The following is a 20,326-nucleotide window of genomic DNA, read 5'->3' on the forward strand; positions in this document are numbered from 1 at the left end:
TGTTCCCCTTCCTTTAGTTCATGCTTATATGTTAAATAGGCTCGATACGGACTGGAATAAAAAATAGGCATTTTGCCTAAAGTTCCGGTCTCTACTTATGAATATTGATAATATGCAGACCATGGTCTGCATGTTATAACGAAACACGTTGCAACCACGGTTCATGCCCTTCCGCCCTGTAACAAGACTGCGTGCTTTGGCCCTGATTCGTTCTGCGCGACTCGCATATATTTTGCCGCACAGCAGAGGCATCTATGTTATAGAGGCGGGATGGTGCAAAGTCGCAAATTCTGAGGAAGTGGCTTAGTCACAACCGGAACTTGGAATTCCAAATCCACGTAGAGTGAGCGCGCTGGAAAAACGCTACGGCCCACGAGCTCATGGCAGCCATCTAACGCGAAAGGCCAGCGGACTTCCCCCCTCTCGCCCCCTTCCTTCAACCAGTTTGGGCTTTAATAAATTTTCTTGTCTCTCTTGCGCGCATTATTATCACTTCTTTCAAGGATTTGTTGGCGCTTATTGTTATGGTGAAAAAAAAAAAAAAAACACCTGAGAGAACGCGACAGTTTCAATGTCTTCAAGTGCTCGTTCGGCGAGCGTCGTAGCGGGACAGAGCCTGTTCATTTCTTGCTGGAGCGCTTCGCCGCGTGGCACCATCCATCTTGCCCCGGAAAGTTGAGGGAGTAATTAACCCAATCGTGTGATAAGAGTGGGTTTCATTTTTGATTAGGGCGTATTTTAATTCGTTTCCCTTCATAAACAAAGATTTTCATTGGTTATAAAGGGCTCAGCGTAAATTTTTGCCACTTTTGCTTTAGTTAAACAATGTAAAGTTGGCCGCTGGGAGTGGAAATTTGGTGCGATGGTGTCACTTCCGCGGACGGCCGGCCGGCGCGCCGAAAGCCCATCCATACTGCTCTGTTCGCCGCCCAGGTGGCCGTGGACGTGATGAAGGTGCTTTAGGCGCGCCGGCATCACAGAACGCTGGTCTCCTTGTAAGGCTTCGCGTTATTAGAGTTTTAGCGTTCCGTCTGTTCCGATCGACCGGGACCCGACTGGGCCCTTCCGCATTCGTTCCGGAGGGTGGATTAGTTCCGCGGGCCGGCCCTTGTCATGCCCGCGCATTCCTTAGGGTGGAGGGTGTCCTCCTCGCCGTGCCCGCGCGCGCAGGCGCAGTCCGGTCCCGGTGAACACAGTCCGGCAGGAACACACGGAATGCTAAAACTCTCTAATAAACGAATGCCGCACTTACTCCACAGTTCGTCCTGCTCACAGGCGCTGTCGGGAGATGGCGCTCGGACCAACTCCGCCATGAAGTTCTTTAACGAACGGTCTACCGATGGCCTTTCGTCGCACGCTGACGTCATCGCCGGAGCCCCTTCTGCGGCTGCTGCAGTCTGGGGGGCCTGGGAAAAGCAGCAGGGAGGGTTGCATGTGATTGCGGGAGAATGCGCACTACAGGCACTACACTTTAGAGCTTGCGAAGGGGTACTGAGCTAGCCCACTTCCCCGTATTTTCTTAGAAAATTATGTCAACGCCGCAAGCTGGCACCAACCTTATGCGGCTGCGATGTCTACTATCAGTCATTTTGCAATGTCCTTGAAAAAAACTAAAATGAAGACTACATTGTAAAGCTCATCAGGTACGACATCCCGGAGCTCATTTTTTTTACTTTTACTGGACATTTATTCGCTTTGTCGGTTTTCGTTTTTCTCTTTTTTGTTCTTTTTTGTTTTACTTGTTTCTCCCCCCTCCTTTAATGAAGTCCCGCGTACGCCATTGGTCACCTCTCACGAGACTAGATCATCTCTTCCTGCGCTTTACACACAAAACGGTCATTCAAACAGTATACGGCGATGTTGCGCTACAAGTTAACGGTTCGCTACTCTGCCGCTGGGTCCTTATGGTATGGAACCGGTGTCTGTCCGATTGAGCTATCATCGCACTCCGGGCCCGAACGTTTCCTTTGGTTTCGTAGCGCAGGCGTTGGCTTTGGACTTGGCCGCGGGTTCTAGCGCTTACTAACGCGGTCCACTTTGGGAGAGATGTGAAAGTCTGCGGACGAAACGATCTGGGCATGCCAGTCATGGAGAACTATCAACGGCAAGTTCAGGAATTAATGTCAGGTGATGACATGTGAATCAGAAACTGGGCGCCTTACTAAACATCTTAAAAGCAAACGTAGGTCCGCTCAACGGGCCATAGAACGAATAATGATCGCAGTTCCACTTAGAGACAGGAAACGAGCTTCTTGGATCGCAGAACAAACTAGTATAGAAGATATCATAGTCCAAATTAAAAAAAAAAAAAAAAGGAGTGGATTTCGGCCGGACATGTAGTGAGAAGAAATGGCAACCGGTGGACCACCAGGGTAACAAAGTAGATACCGAGAGACGTTGGCAGAAAAAGAGGAAGGCCATTAACTCGATAGAAGGACGAAATAAGAAAATTCGGAGGCAAAGATTGAACTCGGGCAGCTCAGGAAAGGAGGCGTTGGAGGCCAATGGGTGAGGCCTTCGTGCTGCAGTGGGCCTAAAAAGGATGATGATGATGATGACCATGATGATGATGATGATGCTAGTGGTACATCCTGCATAAAATTTTCCAAAAATGTTATTTCCTGTGGTTTGTTGGAAAAACGTAACATTGGAGTTTTCATGACTTTAAAGCAGTAGTGCAAACACAAAATACTTATCGAGCACACTATAATACGCATGAATCCATAATATTAGCGGCTCTTGTTGTTTAAGAGCTGAAAAAGCTTCCATTGAGGGAATGGAAACAATGATTACAAGCCGTCACACAATTAAAGCCGTCACACAATCCGCCAAAAGGATGACAATGTGGACACCGGGAGGCGGGCCTAGGAAAGGCAGAAGGCCAATTACTCGACGGAGGGAAGAAAAGGAAATTCGGACTCGAGCGGCGCGGGACAGGAGCGGTTGTAGGTGGATGGGAGAGGCCTTCGTCCTGCAGTGGACTTAGTACGATGACGACGACGATGATGATGATGCTGATGATGGTGCAAAAGCCGGGTCTCAACTAAGGGAGAGGGGCCGCCACCTCTGCTGTTTCTCCAGCGTTGCACCACTAGTGCTAGTTGCGCCCATTCTTTTAACGGCGGAGCTATTTGAGGGCTGACCTTCACGACAGACTCTGGTGTTATTGTCCCACGCGCTCTCTAGAACAGGTTTCTCCGCCGCGCGAAAACCGGCTCACAGTACAGAAACATTCATAAAAAATAAAAGGTCCCAGGGCATTTATATTTTTATATAATACGATCATATTTCCCCTGGAAAAGATGTCTTCTCAGAAATTTACTTGTGCTTGGAGGTGAAGCCGACTTTAAGGAGATCGATGTAAGCTCTGTCTTTGTAAGCTGGGTTTCTCAAACTGCCTGTTGCGCAGTGAAGCACGGCCGTCTATGGTGGAGTATGATTACAGAAAGCGGCTCTTACTCTTGTGTTATCGAAAAAATCCCGAAGCGCATCATATGACAGAAGACGATGCTACCAATGCGCCGAGTGTTGCTTTATTGTTAGTTGCTTTAGTTTGTTAGTTCGTAAACCGTATTGAGCTCAGTCTGTGATGTCTGTGATGACAAAATAACCCCACACTGGCGCATATCCGATACGCGCATTGGTTTACGACGACTCTCTGACTTCGCCGCACTGGGAGGGTAAGCTGTCCACGCGCGTGCGACTGGGTCCATTATTCTAGGTAGTAAGGAATAAAAATCAACCTGAAGGTGTTATCGTAAAGTGTAAAACTGTAGCACCAGAATCACTCTTCAGCAGGATGAACCAGCGGACTCCAGAGCGACAGCACACCTGCGATCGCTTTTCACGCCTGAAGGAAAGCAGTCGCTGGTGATCAGTAATTTGTGGGTCATAGGGGTAAGCTTACTGTACAAGCGCGATTTAGCAAATTCTTAGCTAAGCAGCTCCGAATGCTGTCACCCAAGAAGTCAGCATCAATTTACGACTTAAGTGCTTCATATTTAGCTTGCATGGTTGTTATTTCGGCAGCCACGGCTCCGCTGTCGTTCCTCTGCGCACAGCACATTGGGAACACTGCATGGCAGGTTAAATGCTGGGCGCGAGCAAATTTTTAGCTAATTTTATTTAGGTAATGTTCACTATAACGCAATTGCGATTTTGCGCCCCAACCGTGATTTCGGCAGGCTGCGTACAGGCAGACACTAGAGAGTTTTATCTGACCGTTTTTGACGGTCCCCTCCACTCCGATGGCAAGCAGGAGCGCCTCGTGACGCACGCCAGCACAAGCGGCGTTGCAAGAGCGGGGTCCCGCTCCGCTCGCCGGGCTGTCTGAACCGAGCGCTGCTGCGAACTCCATTTCTTCAGTTGAAACATGACCGCCGCAACCGCGAAAGCGCTTCCGAATAGGGAAACATGTCACATACCTCAAAGAGGTTTAGAAAGGAAGCGAAAAGTGTCGACCGAAGCGCGGGCCTTCTATGCAGCTCCGAGAAACACAGCCTTGTCTTGGCTATTGGAAAACTGAACGGCGTCTTTTAAATTATTTAGAACCATTATGCCGCGTCAGCGACTAAATTATATTAAGAAGGTGAAATAAAGATATGGTATTTTGCTTTCAGTGATGAAAATATAATTTCCTATATTTCCTTTCGGTGAAGTTTTGGATTACGCACGTACAGGGCCCGACGGTGGCGCGAATGATTTCCCGTCCAGGGAGATACGGCTATCGGTTAGCTAAAAGCCTTCCTGCTGCTGACGCTCCGGTTGTGCTGAGCGGGCCGCCGGGGGCGGAGGGGACCGCCAAAAACGCCCAGCTGAAACTCTCTACAGACGCGCCAGCGCTTTTTCACCCACACGGTGTGACATGAGCATCAGCAGCTCGAAGACAGTGTCGAATTAAAGGGATGTTACACTGGTGTTCATCTGACGACACACAAAAAAAGGGGAACTAAGAAGAGGCGAAACGGGTCGCAGTTGAGCGTTTCCAATGACGCGCCAAGCCATGCCATCAAGTCAAGCCATCAAGCACCGAGTCAAGCCAAGCCATCTTGTTTGAGCGTCATACGAAGTGTGGTATACGAAATCGGCAATGAAGATGTAGAGAGGACGACAGCAATTTGGAATTGATTTTTCTACTGAATAAAGTCGCATAAACGCAGCAAGAGTGGCTGAAACATGGCCTAGAGACTAGACTTTGCGCTAGTAATCGCGCAATGTTTACAAATCACTTCAGTGTCCTTTTAAGGAGCATGCCAGCCAAGGCCTGCTCTTAAAGACCTGTCTAGCCGAGCCAAAATAATTGAGCCGCGCCAAAATAATTGAGCTGAGCACAGGCGGCGCCCTGGACCTGGTGCAGACCCCTGACTTCTGTACTATGTAGCTCCCCTGCCCTTCCACTATAGTGCACTTCAAGTAACAAGATAGCAGCTCCAAAAACGCTGACAGGGAAACCCCACACCTGCTAGCAAAGGACAATCCATCATTGAACTCAAAAAACGCACTGGCGTGCCAACAGTAGAAGCTCATCACGGCTAAGGGAATAAAACGAATCCTGCACATCAACGATAAACACTTTGCACCTCCCTGGGCTATCATACTTGAAAAAATCCACGATATATGCAGAGTTCAGGACACCAAAAGACGCGGTATGATCGAGGACCCTAAATACGCGTGCAAGTACCCAGACACGAGGCGTTGCAATGTGCCTGTCTCAGAGATTATAGGCCGCAAGCGCATATTCGGCCTGTGTGTCTTTACTGTAAAAATAGATACTCAGCTTCGATCCGTTCGCGCAATTTACACTAGAGGCAAGATTTTTCAAGTTCAAGCGGTTTAGAAGCGCTAAGGTACGCGGCCTGACCTTCTCATGCTTGGCAGTGACTGAAACAAAGTTCCTGTCAACAGCCTCTTCACGCTTCTTTCCAGACATAGCATTTGGCATCACTGCAAAGAATCCCGCCTTATCAGACAACAAAAGTCGCAGTTCATTCGACACTAGACAATCAACCACATATCTCATCCGTAGTCGATCTCGCTGTCCGGTTCTACCACGCTCCAATATGGACACACTCAGCGATGAAACGTGGTCTGTCCTCCTCTTGAACACTCTTCGCGATCGGCGGTAGTGGATAGCCTGCTCTCGCATCGACGGTTTCCTTTTCTGAAGTGTGTGTGTTTTTTTTGTGTGTTTCTTTTTGTGGAGTTTTTAATGCGAAGCTCCTACGTCTCACTTGCGCCGCAGATCGCAACACCAAAACGCACTGCAGAAAAGCCAACTTTTCACACTGGGTTTCCACAAAGGGCACATGATGATGATGATGATGACGACGACGACGATGATGATGATGATGATGCAACCCGAAGGGCCTCAAGAAAATAACGTTTCCCGTGGTCCAAATTGGACCTAGTCCCTCGCGATGAAGCCGACATAGGATTGTGCCGTTCCGACGCGGTCGAAACAGTTTGACTTTTGGACGTTGACTCAGATTGCACGGGAGAAAGGTTCGTGATGCAACCATCTTTCTTTTTCAAAAGGGGCTTTGCTTTTTTTTCTCGGAGGAAAAGCCCGGGTAAGGGACGATCTTCACTGTCGTAATTGCCTAAATCCCACCGACACCATAATCTATGCAGATGACGCAGCTTTACTAATCTCGCAGTACAGTTCACAGAAGCCAAAGCAAATTCACAGCTACGTAAGATATTGATGTTAACTAGCAGCAAATTAGTTCGAAAGATAAAAAGGAATTTCATAGTTTCTTTTGTAAACCGAAAACAATTAAGTTGCGGAAGCATGCAATTTTACATGAGTACTACAGTAATCCATAAGATTGAGAAACAAATATCTGGTTGTAACCCTTGGTCAATCAATGCACTGAGATCCCCAGGTGATGAAAGTTCATTCGAAGCAGCACCTGCGCCTCATAGCGCAGGTCCAGCTTCGGCGCAACAAAAACTGCAATTCGTATAATCAAAGCCATGCCTTACATCTGAACGTAGATCGTTCCTCGTCCTCAATCCGACCTCTGTAGGCGCGTCGAGCTCATCACGGAACTCTGCAGCGCATGCGCGGCAATCCGCGTAGCCCAGCGGCAGCAGCCGAAGCCTTCGCCGCGTGCACGTTGTCGTCTAATTCGGGCGCATGCACACACCACCCTCCGAGCGTTCGAAGCGTCCCCGCGCAATAAAAACGATCCCTTCTATTTGCCTGCCGCGATGCTCGAGGTGAAAATGAGACAGGCGCACTCACAGCAGACTAGGCGTATCCGGTCAGGATGAAAGCACGCATGGCCCGAGACACGGCTGGGTGAGGGTCGGTCAGCCACCTGCGAATGTCAGCACTGAGCTCCGCAATACGTTCGGACAATAAGTATCCCTAGCTATAATTCTCCTCCGTTTTTGAAATACAACGAAGAGGGGCGCTTCTACACCCCCAGCAACATCTGCATAGAAAGGCTTTTCCTTGCGCAGTGACCGCGACCTGCTTGTCCGCTGCGGCCGCATAAATGACGCTACCTTTGCACATGACGCCCTTCTCACAGTGCCTCTTTTATTGCGTTGGTACTGTTTCCATCGCTTCAATGGGACTTAGCGCGACGTCGGTGACCCGCATCGGAGCTTTGCGGCGTGTTTCAATGACGTTTGCGAAACTAATATTCGCGAAATGAAGGCAATGCTCACGGCTGCACTCCGGAAGCTCGTGGCCTTCACGACTCGCCCCTCCTCAATCACTACCTCGAACTCCGCCGATAAAGATGGAGCGTGGGGCGGGGCAAGCTTTTCTACTATAATAGTTTGCCGCAAAGCCCAGTCATCACTAAATATTTGCGAAAGATAAATAATGACTTCGTCGTCAATAAATACGTGTTTCTAAACAAGTCAGGTACACACATCACGTCGCTCCATCTCCTCCGCTGTTGACACCTTGAAGGTAATTAACAAGCAGTGTGCGCGGAAGTGCTCGGAGAAGGCAAACCTAATATTTCTATTTATACACTTACACGGGAAGTAAATTCCTCATGACAGGTGGCTAACAATGCGCCTTTCGGGGATGGGATGATGGGGCTATTTCCCACAACTGCCAGTACTTGGTGCCTCATCTCTGTTATGTTTTGTTTATTTTGGTGTTCTTAAACTTGGAAATAGATGAGAAGAAAGTTGTGGCGATGTTTTTCACGTTCCCTTTTAAACATTGCGGGCCTCTCTATTTTCCTTATAGGATATTTTGCAGGACCGTTCCACAAGATTCAAGGGACCTTCATACCTCATCGCCCCATTTGTCACAGCTGCAAGAAAGGATGGAAAAAGGTGTTGACGTGAGGAAAGATTCTCGCAACTCTGTGTGAGCGGTCTACACGTAACGACTGATAAGCTTGCTTCGATATAAGTTGACTGGCTAAGCACAGGCGATGATCAACTATAATAAATAAGCATAGAAAATTTTTCATCGCAATGATCAGAGTCGATTTCATTTTTCGAGCTCTTCCGTAATACGCATCTGCGTATGATGCCGTCGGGGCTCATTTTTACCACCTTCTATTTCGTTTCGCCTGAGCGAACTAACCATTCGCCTCCTCCACTCTGGCGGCGAATTTGTCGTCACGGAAGGCGGTGTCTTTTGAAGCCTTCCCTTGCAAAGCCTGGCCCCAAAATCGCGCAACGAAAGCCACACTTCGACACACGAGGAGAGGTGACAGCGAGCGAGCCGCCGCGTCGGCCCAGTGGCTAAAGCAAGGAACACATGTCCGCCCGAGCAATCCGGTTTCCGACCCGGCGCGGCAAAATATTTAGCAGGTTGGACGCGCGCGGGAGCGGCCGACGCGGCGGGTCATGCGGCAGCCGAACCGGTTCTCGGGGCGGAGTCGCGTGCGGGTGCACGTGCTTTTCCGCCCATGTGTTCGACCCTTAAAGGAGTACTGACACTAAATTTCTCGCTTTCGGTTTTTATGCTGTAAAGAATACCTAGTCGTCCAGTTATCACAAAAATCGAACCAAAAGCGGTCAGCCGCCAGCGTAGAATTAAAAATAACGCATTTATTCAAATCAGTTTCAAATTCGGTCGTCACGCGCCAAACGGCCGTTCAAATGCAAGACGGAGAATGTGACGTCAGGGACGTTTGCCGCATCGTCTGCTACGATTGCACATAGTCCGCCCTCACCCGCGTAGTCGACATGTCGTCTGAATCGTCAGACTCGGATAAGTCCCTGCCACTCGACAGACAGACAGACAGGCAGACAGACAGACAGACAGACAGACAGACAGACAGACAGACAGACAGACAGACAGACAGAACAACTTTATTTGGCCAGGCGATTAGGCCGGCGACGTCTTCGCCGTCGTCCGTTTTTTAATATCGCTGCGGCTCACACCGTGATAGCAACAGCTTGTCGCCACTCTTCCCATCAATCTGATCACGGAAAAGAAGTTCCACGTGCAAGAAAGTAGATGTTAGTGTGGTGAAAAATTGTGCTAGGGGTTGTTATCACCGCTGAATTTAAAAGCGGCGAACAGATATTTGCCGCGATTGTAAGCCGACGCTGACCGGAAGCGGAGGTTCGGCGCTCCGACCCAGCACTGCCGGCACCGCGGTGCGGCGAGCTGCCGAAAGATGGCGCCACCTGCGCGGTAGAATCAAAACAGGCCACGGCAGATGTCTTGGTCATCGATCGCTCAAACGGCAATTATAGCCAAAATAAAGTTCCACGTGCGAAAAAGGGGAAGATAGTGTTGTGAAATGTTGTGCAATGGATGGTCATTCGCACTTGCACAAATAGCAGCGATAAAATATTCGCCACGATACTAAGCCTAAAGTTCCCAACACCCAAGCTCCCGAGCAACGCCGAGCCCCCTGGTCTGGGCGACAGTTCTTGCGGCCGCCGCCGCGCCCGAACTCAGTGCACGTTTCGCGCTACATGTCGACGCGTGGAAAATAATGCATCTTGGCGTCGTCGTCGATTTGCTCGGACAGGCTTCCACTGAGCAGTACTTCGCATTCCGCGAGCTTGCCACAGCACAACTTCGGCGAGCTCGGCGACACGCACAGGCCGCTCAGATAAGACACCGCGCAGTTTTCGGCACCAGTGCAAGGGGACACCATGCGCCGGCCACGAACTGATGAGCAAAGACGCCGAACACGCAAAGTGCAAAAAGTTTAGAAGCATTGCTCACAGAGGGGCACCCATGTCTCCTGCCCAAACGAAGACCACCGGCAACAGCAGCGCACGCTATCGTTTCCAGTTCCGAAAACGACTGTATGACGTCACCCTGAACCGGCCAGACACGCCGGCTAATGTTGTTGATGATGATGATGATTGCTATTGGTTTCCCCTTTGTAGCGGGGTGATGACATGTCATCTTACCGAAAAGGACTAATATATCTGTTTTACACTCTTGGTTTAATACTAGCGCTGCTTAGGGCAGGCACAAAAAGCTTATTAGGCACAAAATACTTTTTTTTTGTGTTACATGTGGTAACTGTCCTAGGCAATATTCCCCTCTCTGCTTTTCATTCACCAGCATTCGAATCTTCTTTTCGTCGCCTCGACAGCCTTGAAGTTACCTTCCTCTGTGCTACCCTTAACGCCTAGGGCTTCTGGAAGCCGAATATTTCCCTCATGTAGATTTGGATGGATACCCTCACATTCTAACACTGTGTGCCGCATAGTTTCTGCTTCTTTTCTGCAGACCACGCACACCCCATCATTTTGTGAATACTTCCCCACAAAGCTCTTAGTTCGTAAGCCACCTGCTCTAGCCTGAAAAAGCAAAGCCCTGCCCTGGGAATTATCGTAGAAATTTTCCTTTATGATGTTCAATTTCTCAGCCCTGTACATCTCTAACAACGTTTTAGCTTTCATTTTTTCTCTCAATTTATTCGTTTTAATCTGCCTTGCCTTCTTTTAGGTTACCTTGGCTGTTTTAGATCCTCCACTGTTCGTTCCGTATTCCATCGTTAGCCTTCTAGTCTTCCTTAGCCACTGCGTGTCCACGCTTTTCAAGTATAGGTACCTAAAAACCTTAGCAGCCCACCTTCGTGTATCCATTGCTCTCAACCTTATCTCAAAACATATTTTACTCTGTGGTTCCTCTACTTCAAACGACGCCCAGCCCATACCTCCCTGAACAGCTTCGTTAGTTGTTTTTCCATGCGCGCCTAAGGCCAAACGGCCTACCGTTCTCTGGTTCACTTCAAGGCCTGATAGAACGTCTGATTTTAAGCAGAGTACAGCATTCGGAAATGTGAGACCCGGAACCATTACTCCTTTCCACATTCCTCTCACTGCTTCATATTTGTATACCCCCACAGAGCTCTATACTTCATTATAGCTGCGTTTCGCTTTCCCTTACCCGTAAGTTGTTCCTCGTGAGTTCTCGAGTAGTTATCCCCTTCGCTCATCCACACGGCCAAATATTTTTATTCCTTCACTCCGGGTAATTCGCCTGGCTGGATAGACACTGCGTCAGTGGTAGCGTCATTGCGTCGTCACGCCGATAGCGATTTCGCTAGTGCTGCCGATTTGTGGTAGCTCGCGGCCGGGACAATCAAAATCGATTTTCGATGTGATTCCGGCCTCGGATCGCTGCAAAAATTTCTGTGAGGCACCTATACAAACTACTGAAGCCAATTATATCATTTTTAGGCGTCAAAATTTGGTGTCAGTACTCCTTTAAGGCGTCGTGCTGCTGCGCCCATGGACGCCGTTTCAATCCCGGCCGTGGTGGCTGTTCGAAGCCAAAAGCGAAAATGCCCGTGTGTCGAGATTCTGGCGCACGTTAAATATCCCCGGGCGGTCAGTAATAATCCCAAGCCCTCCACTACGACGCACCTCAAAGCCCAGGTGCACCACCCCAAAATAAATTAACTTATGGCCGAGCAGGCCGCGACAAGCAGAGCTTACCGGATCGAGCCCGGCAGCACTTTGGAGGTGGCCTATCGAGCCTTGTATCGAGTCGTTGTTGTTGTTGTTGTTGTTGTTCCTGGCGATATGGCTCGTACCCACGTGGGGGATTGGCCAGGAATCGGTCGTGAGAAGGGCTAATGCGCCCGCTTAAAACACCGGAAACTAATACACCTCTCTATTTATACGCAGAAAGAGAAAAAATGGAATTGGTTGAAAGTTATAGGTGGATTTTTTATTAGACCTGAGCTTTTTGGAGCGACGACGGCTCACGAGAACCAATTGCGCATGCTTACTCGTGGCACTGCCCATCCGTTCTGCGCCTTCTTCTTTCACTAATCCGGGCACCCCTCTACAAAAAGGACAACGACTGATTGTTTACCGCCTGTAAAGCTCGAATGATGCCCCAGACGTACTTTATCGCGCCCTTTTGCATAGGAAGCCCCACAGCGCCCATAGGACAAAATGGTCGGAGCGGATCCATTTACGCGGAACAGTATCGGCGAAGGCGTCAGCGCTATACGATCGGGAGGCGAATTTTCAAATTAACTGAACTCTTTGTTTGCCTCTTTCAACAATAGGATGGATCAGCCGCAAAGAGCTTCTGTAAACAAATCATGCACCGCTCCGTCTAGCGACGACGATAGGTGAACACAAAGCTTTCTCGTGATGGATTTTTTGGTTCGCCAATCCCAAACTGCGAGTACGTGCTACTCTGGAGGCCCGCGTCACTTTTCTGGAATACCCACAGCAACTCGCAGGTGTGCACTTCGTACGCCTAACGATTGGGTTTGCGGTGTACGTCGCGAATCAATACCTGCTTTGGCGTTCAGTTTTTTCAGTGCGTGCCGGTTTGATGTACAAGGTGTTACAACGATAATTGGAACACTTTAAAGTTTTTTCCTGAACGAACCAGTGCCCGGTTCGCGCTCAAAGTTTACATGAAGGTCGCATGATGTGGTCTATTTTGTTTGACACCGGGAACAACGATGGCACTGACCTGTTTATTTCAAGAATAAATAAAAAAGATTTTCGCCTATGGGAACATGGCGGCCAATTTGGACGTGCTAGCCAGTGCAAGCTGATCTTGGAACGATGGCACCACCTGTGGTATGCAGAGCGAAACGGAGGATGGCGATTCACACTCCATTCCCGGCTGGTAGGAACCCAATGGTGTAGCAGACGATCACAAAATATGAAAGCAGGTGAGGAAACAAATCTAACGTTTATTGTTAACGATGAGCCGTGTAAATACTTTATAATTGGTATCAGCTGTTATACAACTATTCGTGATCATCGTAAACTAATGATGATAGATTTTCTGATCGTCTGCTTCCTCATCTGGCTCTTTCTTACCGTGAATCCCTTTCGTCCGCTTTGCTCTGCATACCCCTGGTGGCGCCGTCGTTACAAGATCAGCTTGCTCTGGCTCGCACGTCCAAATCAGCCGCCATTTTCTTAGAGACTAAAATTGTTTTTGTTTATTTTCAGAATGAGCAGGTAAGTACCGTCGTTGTTACAGGTGTCCAACAAAACAGACCACAAAATACGACCTTCGTATGAAGGTTGCGCTGGAACCAAGCTGCGGTTCGCTCAGGAAAAAAATTTTAAGTGTTCCAAATTATCGTCGTGACACCCTGTATTAAACCCCAAAATGTGACGTTAGGTCTAACGTTGTAAGAGCAATGTCATTCTTTTCGTGACTGATTTTTTGGTTGTCGTCTGAGTTTTCGAAACCTCTTCGACCCTGTCGAAATGGAGCAATCGGACAGACGGCGGCTTCATAACGCGAGGAACCCAGGTTCGATGCCGGTCACGGGAAGCGCTTTCCTCTTTCACTTCACCCACGATCATTCATCTCCATCGTTATAGACAGTTGGCTTTACTGCAGGGCGTACTGGTGTACAGTCGGCATAAGTGAGAATGACAATAAAGCGTCGCTTCAAAGTTAGTTTGACGAGCCGGGTGCGACTGTTTGACAGCAGCGGAAAATACACCAAAGAACACTAAGCATACCATCAAAGAATCTTCACGGATGGTGAAAAACACATGTCATTGTACACACAGATAGTCTCACATTTACTTTTGTCGACCATCACGCCTACATGCCTTTTTTGTTAATAAGTAGTAACGACAATAGTGATAATTACGACGATGATAATGACGATGATCGTGGTACTGGTGAATATGAAGTTAATTAATAATCCTGAAGGGCCACTCGATGGCTGCATAACGTCTTCTACGAACTGACGCCGCGGCTGCGATGCAGCTGCTGTGAGCTTTATATCAATGCACGATTATCTTTTCCCAGTCAGCTGACCGTACTGTAGTTACTGTATTCGTGATGCACGACGCAGCCCGCGGGAGAAGAGTTTCGAGGCCGGACGCGTATTTGCAAAATCCCGTGGTTAGAATGCATGGGTATAGGCTTCAAAGCGGTTGAAAGCGGCTGTACGCACCCCGCCTTGATTCGAGAAATGCGGAAAGTCCAAGAAAAAACCAAGCGCACAAGCGTGACGCCCTGCGCCGCGACATATAGACCAGTACACTTGAGAATGCGTGACAGGCAAGCGCGGTGGCCAGGCCTTGCACCCCCTGCCAGTTGCGCAATGCCTGCGCACTCGCAGCGGTTTGCTCAAGATGCTGCCCCCCAATACGTATTCCCTATAAAACGTGATCACTTTTCTGGCGCACTCGTTCTCCTTCGGCCGGACAGAGGAGATGCAGCAGAGCTCGCAAGCACCGGCCCTCTTCTTTCGCTCCCCGATTGCACTATTCTATCACGCATGCCTGACTTCAGGGGTGATCCCTTCGTACGTTACTCGGTCCCACTGATACGGTTTGCCAACACATAATTTAGGCAAGCCATTTTGCTGCTAGGAATGATGACGCGGGCAGATTTTCGGCCACACAGGCTTGCTGCCCTCTCGGCACCATCCGAGGAATACCCTCGTAATTTTTTGTACATCCGCCCACCCCATGAGGTTTTTCTAAAGAATCGTCGTTTTTGCGATGCAGGACTTGGCTACGCGCATAATGATTGCGGTAGTTGCTTAAGGTGAGGTCATTTTCGCTACTAACTTAACGGAGCGCGGATTTCGTGGCCCCAGGGAAGAAGCGTGGAGACGAAAAACTCCGCAGTAGCAGCAGCATGAGCGGGGCCACGAAGAGCAGCAAATAAGGCGGCCGTGTGCAATTGGCGCCATCCCACAGCAGAGATGACTTGCACAGTCTGAGGAACGAAGGTCGCTATCCTCCCAGTGTACGCTTCCAGCGGTCGCGGTGGGAAGACACGTGAGCGCTACGTCTGCGTTCACGTCCCACGGGTCCCGACGGAAGGAAGGCAACCAGAGCGGCGGCTTCCGGTCGCTCCTTTAGTTGTCTGCGATGCGTCCGCACAGGAGGGTCGCGGATCGTCGCTCTCCGTGCTCTTATTTCTCGTGCTCTTAGCATCTCTGTGTAGCTCTACCGGAAAGCGCAACGGGGACAACGACGCCGACAAATGTGCAGAGTAAGAGTAAACCATATTCTGGCCAGCCTTAGATCCGCGACGGCGTGGCCACCTGCAGGCTGGCAAGATGCAGGTCACCTGTGCCGCCCGTATGTGGGTCGGGCATTAGAGGTTAGGTCACATTCCCATTCTAGATGGAACAGGGTGCCAGGGTAGGGGCAGCCATTAAAAACAAGTTCAAGTGGACAAGGGCGTCCTACAAGCGCCACGATAGATCGCCACCTATTGCGCCTACAAAGGCGAGATGCGGTCAGTTGCATGGGAGCCTGAGAAATTGGCACCATGATTTACATTGTATATACTGGAGTTGGCTACAAGTAGCGAAAATTCGGGGTATTTCTATACAGCGTTAGCTCTTTGGCCTCTATTTCTTGAAGTAATTTATGATTTATCCGTGTTACGTTATTACAGTGCTCCTCTTCGCAGTTTCAGCACTGTTTTTCATTTGAAAGATCGCTCACTCGCAGTTTACCTGCACAATAACCATTTCGGTCCACGCCTGCATTTCGGTCCACGCCTGCAGCCTGCATAGCTAGCATTTTAGAACGCGTTTCTCGCACTGGGCTTCGCTAATGCCCGGGCGTATCCGCAAGCGCCGGATCGCCTCGATAGGCGAATTCGACCATTTTTTAGATGCAGAGCATCTCATTCACTCGCCTTGTCCCTCCGGCGTCGTCGTCGTCGTCGTCGTCGGCGTTGTCCACCCCTCCCCCATTCTCCTCGCCGCGCCAGCTGCGCTCTCCGCCGCTCACCCCCTCTCCTCTCCGATAGCGAACACTCTCTCGCGAGGGGCATTGGATTGGATTGGATTGGATTAAAGTGGATTGCATTGGATTGTGTAGCGTCATAGCCGCGGCACGTTGCGTCATTGCCGCGGCAGACGCGCTGGGGCCGGCGCATGTGCAGTACTCTCTCTTCCGCGGTTTCCTCTCCTTGGGGCGCGCTGCGCATATAACCGGTGTGCCGTTCTCCGGCGAAGCAACATCCACGCTTGGCTCAAGCACCTAGAGTCCACACTGCTTTACAAGTACGCCAACGTCGCCATCGACTGGGACCGGCTTACGCAGTCCCCTCAACGTTATGCGCGCTATAAAACGCGGTCCCTTCGCCGCTCCGCCTATGCGTCGCATCTACACAGGGGTTCCCGCGAGGGGAGGTGGGAGTTTTTATTTAGTGTTGCTATGAATGGGGGCTTGTTGGCCAACTAGGTAGGGTGTGCCAACGTTCAGAGATTACTTAGTCGCAAAAAATGCCCCATAAAGGTTGTTTGAGCGCTGTTTTGATCGGCGTTCGTCGCCTATATAGTTTCCTGTACACGCGTTTCGGCCATTCAAAGCTGTCGGATGGCTTTAGTTTTTTGTTTTTTGCTATTTCTAAATAGTTCCTTAGCGTAACAAAAAAAGCCTCAGCGCTGTAACATCGATTAATGAAACATAATTCTGCATGTATTAATAACGTGCTAAAACTTGTTTTATAATCTGTCCTTTCCGGCCTACGCTAAAATGGAGGGCTGGAAAACAGAATAGTATTGCATGGGTGTGGAAGTTGCATATCACGTTCATGTTTCGACGTGCGATTAAAAAGCTTCAGCGCTCAGCGCTATAATTCTCAGCTCACTAACAGTTGACGCGTGGTCTGCCTTCTATACCTGTTCCGCATTATCAGCTGTTGCCTGTTCGGTATGTGCTAACTTGCGGCTATGGAAACGCACGTGTTGAAACTGCCATATTGCGCGTACGGTGGACGGAAAAACTGCATATGAGTGGGTACTAACGTTAGGCGCGCTCGCGCGCAAATAGCGAAATAATGCGGTGAACTGAAGTTCATAAACGCTCAAATCGGGTGATCGAGCTTTGTTAGCACATTCAAATGTTTCCCGAACTGGCACAAAAGGCTGCGGATGTCAGCACTTCTTGTAATGTAATATTATGTATTTACATTATGATTATGCATCGAAGGCCGCTCAGTGCCTGCGGCAGGCCCTTTCACCGCGCCAAGAATTGCAAGAATGCAAGAAGCCTCTCATGTCGGAATTGCAAAGGACGCCACATAACATCCTTGTGCGATCCAAACTGGAAACGACCAACACCAGAAAAACTGATGGCTATGTCCACATCGACGGCTGAATCAGAGACGTCCCAAGAAATGGCTTTTGGGTTTACAGTGCCTGGAGAGCGAAATTTTCAAAAAAAGTGACATGCTCGCACGTAGCAACTGAAGGGCCAGTATTTGAGCAGGAAAAGGCTTCTTGGGAGGCGGATCAACCAAGAACTACAGACAAAAGAGGATGTTCAAAAAAACTACCACGGGCCTTAAAAGTCCTCACCGAAACCGAACGAAAAGCAGAATATTTATGCTCAACTTCAGCGCCTGAAGCTTCATCGGCTGAGACACTTTGCGCCAGATGGAAGCATGGAGAGCACCTTGTTGACAGACCATGGCTATTAGGGCACCAGAACAAAGACCTGAATACGTTGAGCCCTGCGGAAATGACTCCAAGGAAGTCTTCAATTCTAGATCTCATACCCCGTTCCGTCGCCAACCCGCCAACCCCGTTCCGTCGGACGCCAACCAGATCCATACTATTGCGCCGGCCCGGAGCCTGTTAAAAAATGTGATCTGGTTGGTAAGAAGACGACGAAACCGAAGAGGCAACGAGCACCCACCGCACGAGCAGCACGGCTCTAGACATCTTCTTCCTCCTTAAAATAACGCTAGCCGCTTGAAAGCCGTGAATAAAGCGGTCTCCTCTAACCCGCGCCTGCTTCCTGGTTTTCAACACCCGGTTTATATGTTCATACTTGTCAACTTTGTTGAACAAGAACAAGACATTACGCAAATATAAAACAAGAAATTAGTACACAAGGGATATTTACAGTGTTCCCTTATTAAAAAATTCATGGATGCTTGGTTTTCCGATAGCAAATGATATTCTACATCTACTGCAGAAAACCGCCGCCTCCTGGCGGCATATGAAATATCACGCGGCAACAGCAACGAAAGGTTCCACTAGCTAGGTTCCACGTTCTGCTTGGAACGCACGTGGAGCACGGCCACGCGGCTCTATAAACCTTCTAGTCAGCCGCCTCCATTCACGCGCGTCTCCGCCGTACTGCAGCGCTGGCATCGAGGAACCCGGCCTGTTGCAGTGGAACGTGGTAAATTCAAATCGCCTTGCGCAAACCTTTAGTGTGTTTACCTTCGAAGTAGCGCGACGGTACAGGAACAGCATGAGAGGTGACCGGGAAAGCAAAGGAGAGCATTTCCTTGGCAAATGTCTACAAAGACTATCGTCTTTTGACGACATTTGCAACGAAAGTAGCAGATACGCGGCCATTTTTTTCTAATTAAATAGCTCATTTGAGCTAAGTTTCCATCAAAACGGGTGTCAGTATGAGTCTAACAACTCATTCTTTCCAATGAACCAAGTTGTGTTTTGTCTGCATGGCCCCTTTAAGGCATAAGAAAAAAAAAACAGCTGCTCTGGGGTCTCCTACAGGGCAGTTCGTAATAAACGGATCAATAAAAGTGTTTTTGCAACACGTTATTCTGCTCGGGGCAATTACCATTTTATTATAACCATGTAATTTCATTGATATCTCAAACAAACACTTTGCTGCCGAATCCGCGAGCATCTTAATGTTGTAATCCCCACGCCAGACGGCACTGTATTGATGATAGTGAACATATTGAAAAATTCTTTTATGAAAAAAAAAAGAAGCGTTCAATATTCCCGTTGGGTGGCCGGTAAAAAAACAGGGTATAAAATGTACAGTGCTCACACACAGAATAGATATCACTTGATAATCACTTGAAATATAACTCCACACTTCAATAATTCTCACATTAAAATTTTCCTTGGCACGTAACGCAACACCACCTCCACGTGAGGCATGTATAGATTTAGTGAAAGATTGTTAATTGGCCAAAACCCAGACCGTGGACACTTGATCATACCACGTCTCAGAGCGGACAATGAAAACAAGTTTGTAAGTTCATAATCACCATCATCATCATAAGCAGCAGCAGCAGCAGAAGCAGCAGCCTGTCTACGCCCACTGCAGGGCAAAGGCCTCCCCCATAGATCTCCAATTATCCCGGTCCTGCGCTAACTGCGACCAATTTATCCCCGCAAACTTCTTGATCCAATCTGCCCACCTAACTTTCTGCCGCACCCTGCCACGCTTGCCTTCTCTAGTCCGCTCTGTTACCCTTAATGACCGACGACTATCTTGCCTTCGCATTACATGCCCTGCCCACGTCCATTTCGTCTTCTTATATTTCTACTAATATGTCCTTAGCACGCGTTTCTTCACTGACCCACTTGGCTCTCTTCTTGTCCCTTAATGTTACACCAATCATCTTCCGTTCCATTGCACGTCAGTCGGCCTCAATTTAAGTTGAACCCCTTTTTGTGAGCCCCTAACTTTCTGCTCCGTAGGTAAGCACCGGTAAGATGCAGCTGTTATACACTTTCCTCTTCAGGAACAATGGTAGGCTGCCATTTATTATATGGCAGCCTACCACCCCATTCTTATCCTTCGAATTATCTCTGCGTCATGGTTGGAATCCGGGGTCCCTTATTTCTCTAAGTAGATATGTTCGTTTACCACTTTCAGTGCCTCGCCACCTATCTCAAACCAGTGTGCTCTTTCGAGGCTATTGAGCATTACTTTAGTTTCCTGCATATTAATTTTCAGGCCCACGATTCTACTCAGCTTGTCTAGTAAGGTAACCATGCTTCGCAATTCGTCCCCCAAGTTACTTAGCAAGGCAACGTCGTCAGCAAATCTTAAGGTTACTGAGGTATTTTTCATTAACCCTTACACCCACCTGTTCCCAATCCAATTATATGAATACCTCTTGTAAAGATGCTGTGAACAATATTCGAGAGATTGTGTCTCCTTGCCTGACGCCATT

At 48.9% G+C, this 20,326-nt stretch overlaps 1 protein-coding gene across 6 annotated transcripts in view; it reads right to left on the minus strand.

Annotated features, from left to right (window-relative positions):
• The window catches only part of LOC144180620 (uncharacterized), a 293,036-nt gene that overhangs the window by 88,112 nt on the left and 184,598 nt on the right, over positions 1–20,326 (minus strand). For 4 of the 6 annotated variants that reach the window (XM_077708962.1, XM_077708951.1, XM_077708948.1 and 1 more), the window contains 2 exons: positions 7,247–7,322; positions 1,253–1,406 (listed from right to left, as the gene is read on the minus strand). In XM_077708962.1, coding sequence (XP_077565088.1) covers positions 1,253–1,367 — 115 coding nt within the window. In that variant the 5' untranslated portion in view covers positions 1,368–1,406; positions 7,247–7,322. The remainder of the gene's footprint in view (positions 1–1,252; positions 1,407–7,246; positions 7,323–20,326) is intronic. The other 2 variants (XM_077708957.1, XM_077708942.1) reach the window with 1 other exon arrangement.

This window comes from Haemaphysalis longicornis, unplaced genomic scaffold (assembly GCF_048455015.1).
Source record: "Haemaphysalis longicornis isolate Haplotype H1 unplaced genomic scaffold, Haemaphysalis longicornis Haplotype H1 scaffold_1, whole genome shotgun sequence".
In the NCBI taxonomy this organism is placed as follows: domain Eukaryota; kingdom Metazoa; phylum Arthropoda; class Arachnida; order Ixodida; family Ixodidae; genus Haemaphysalis; species Haemaphysalis longicornis.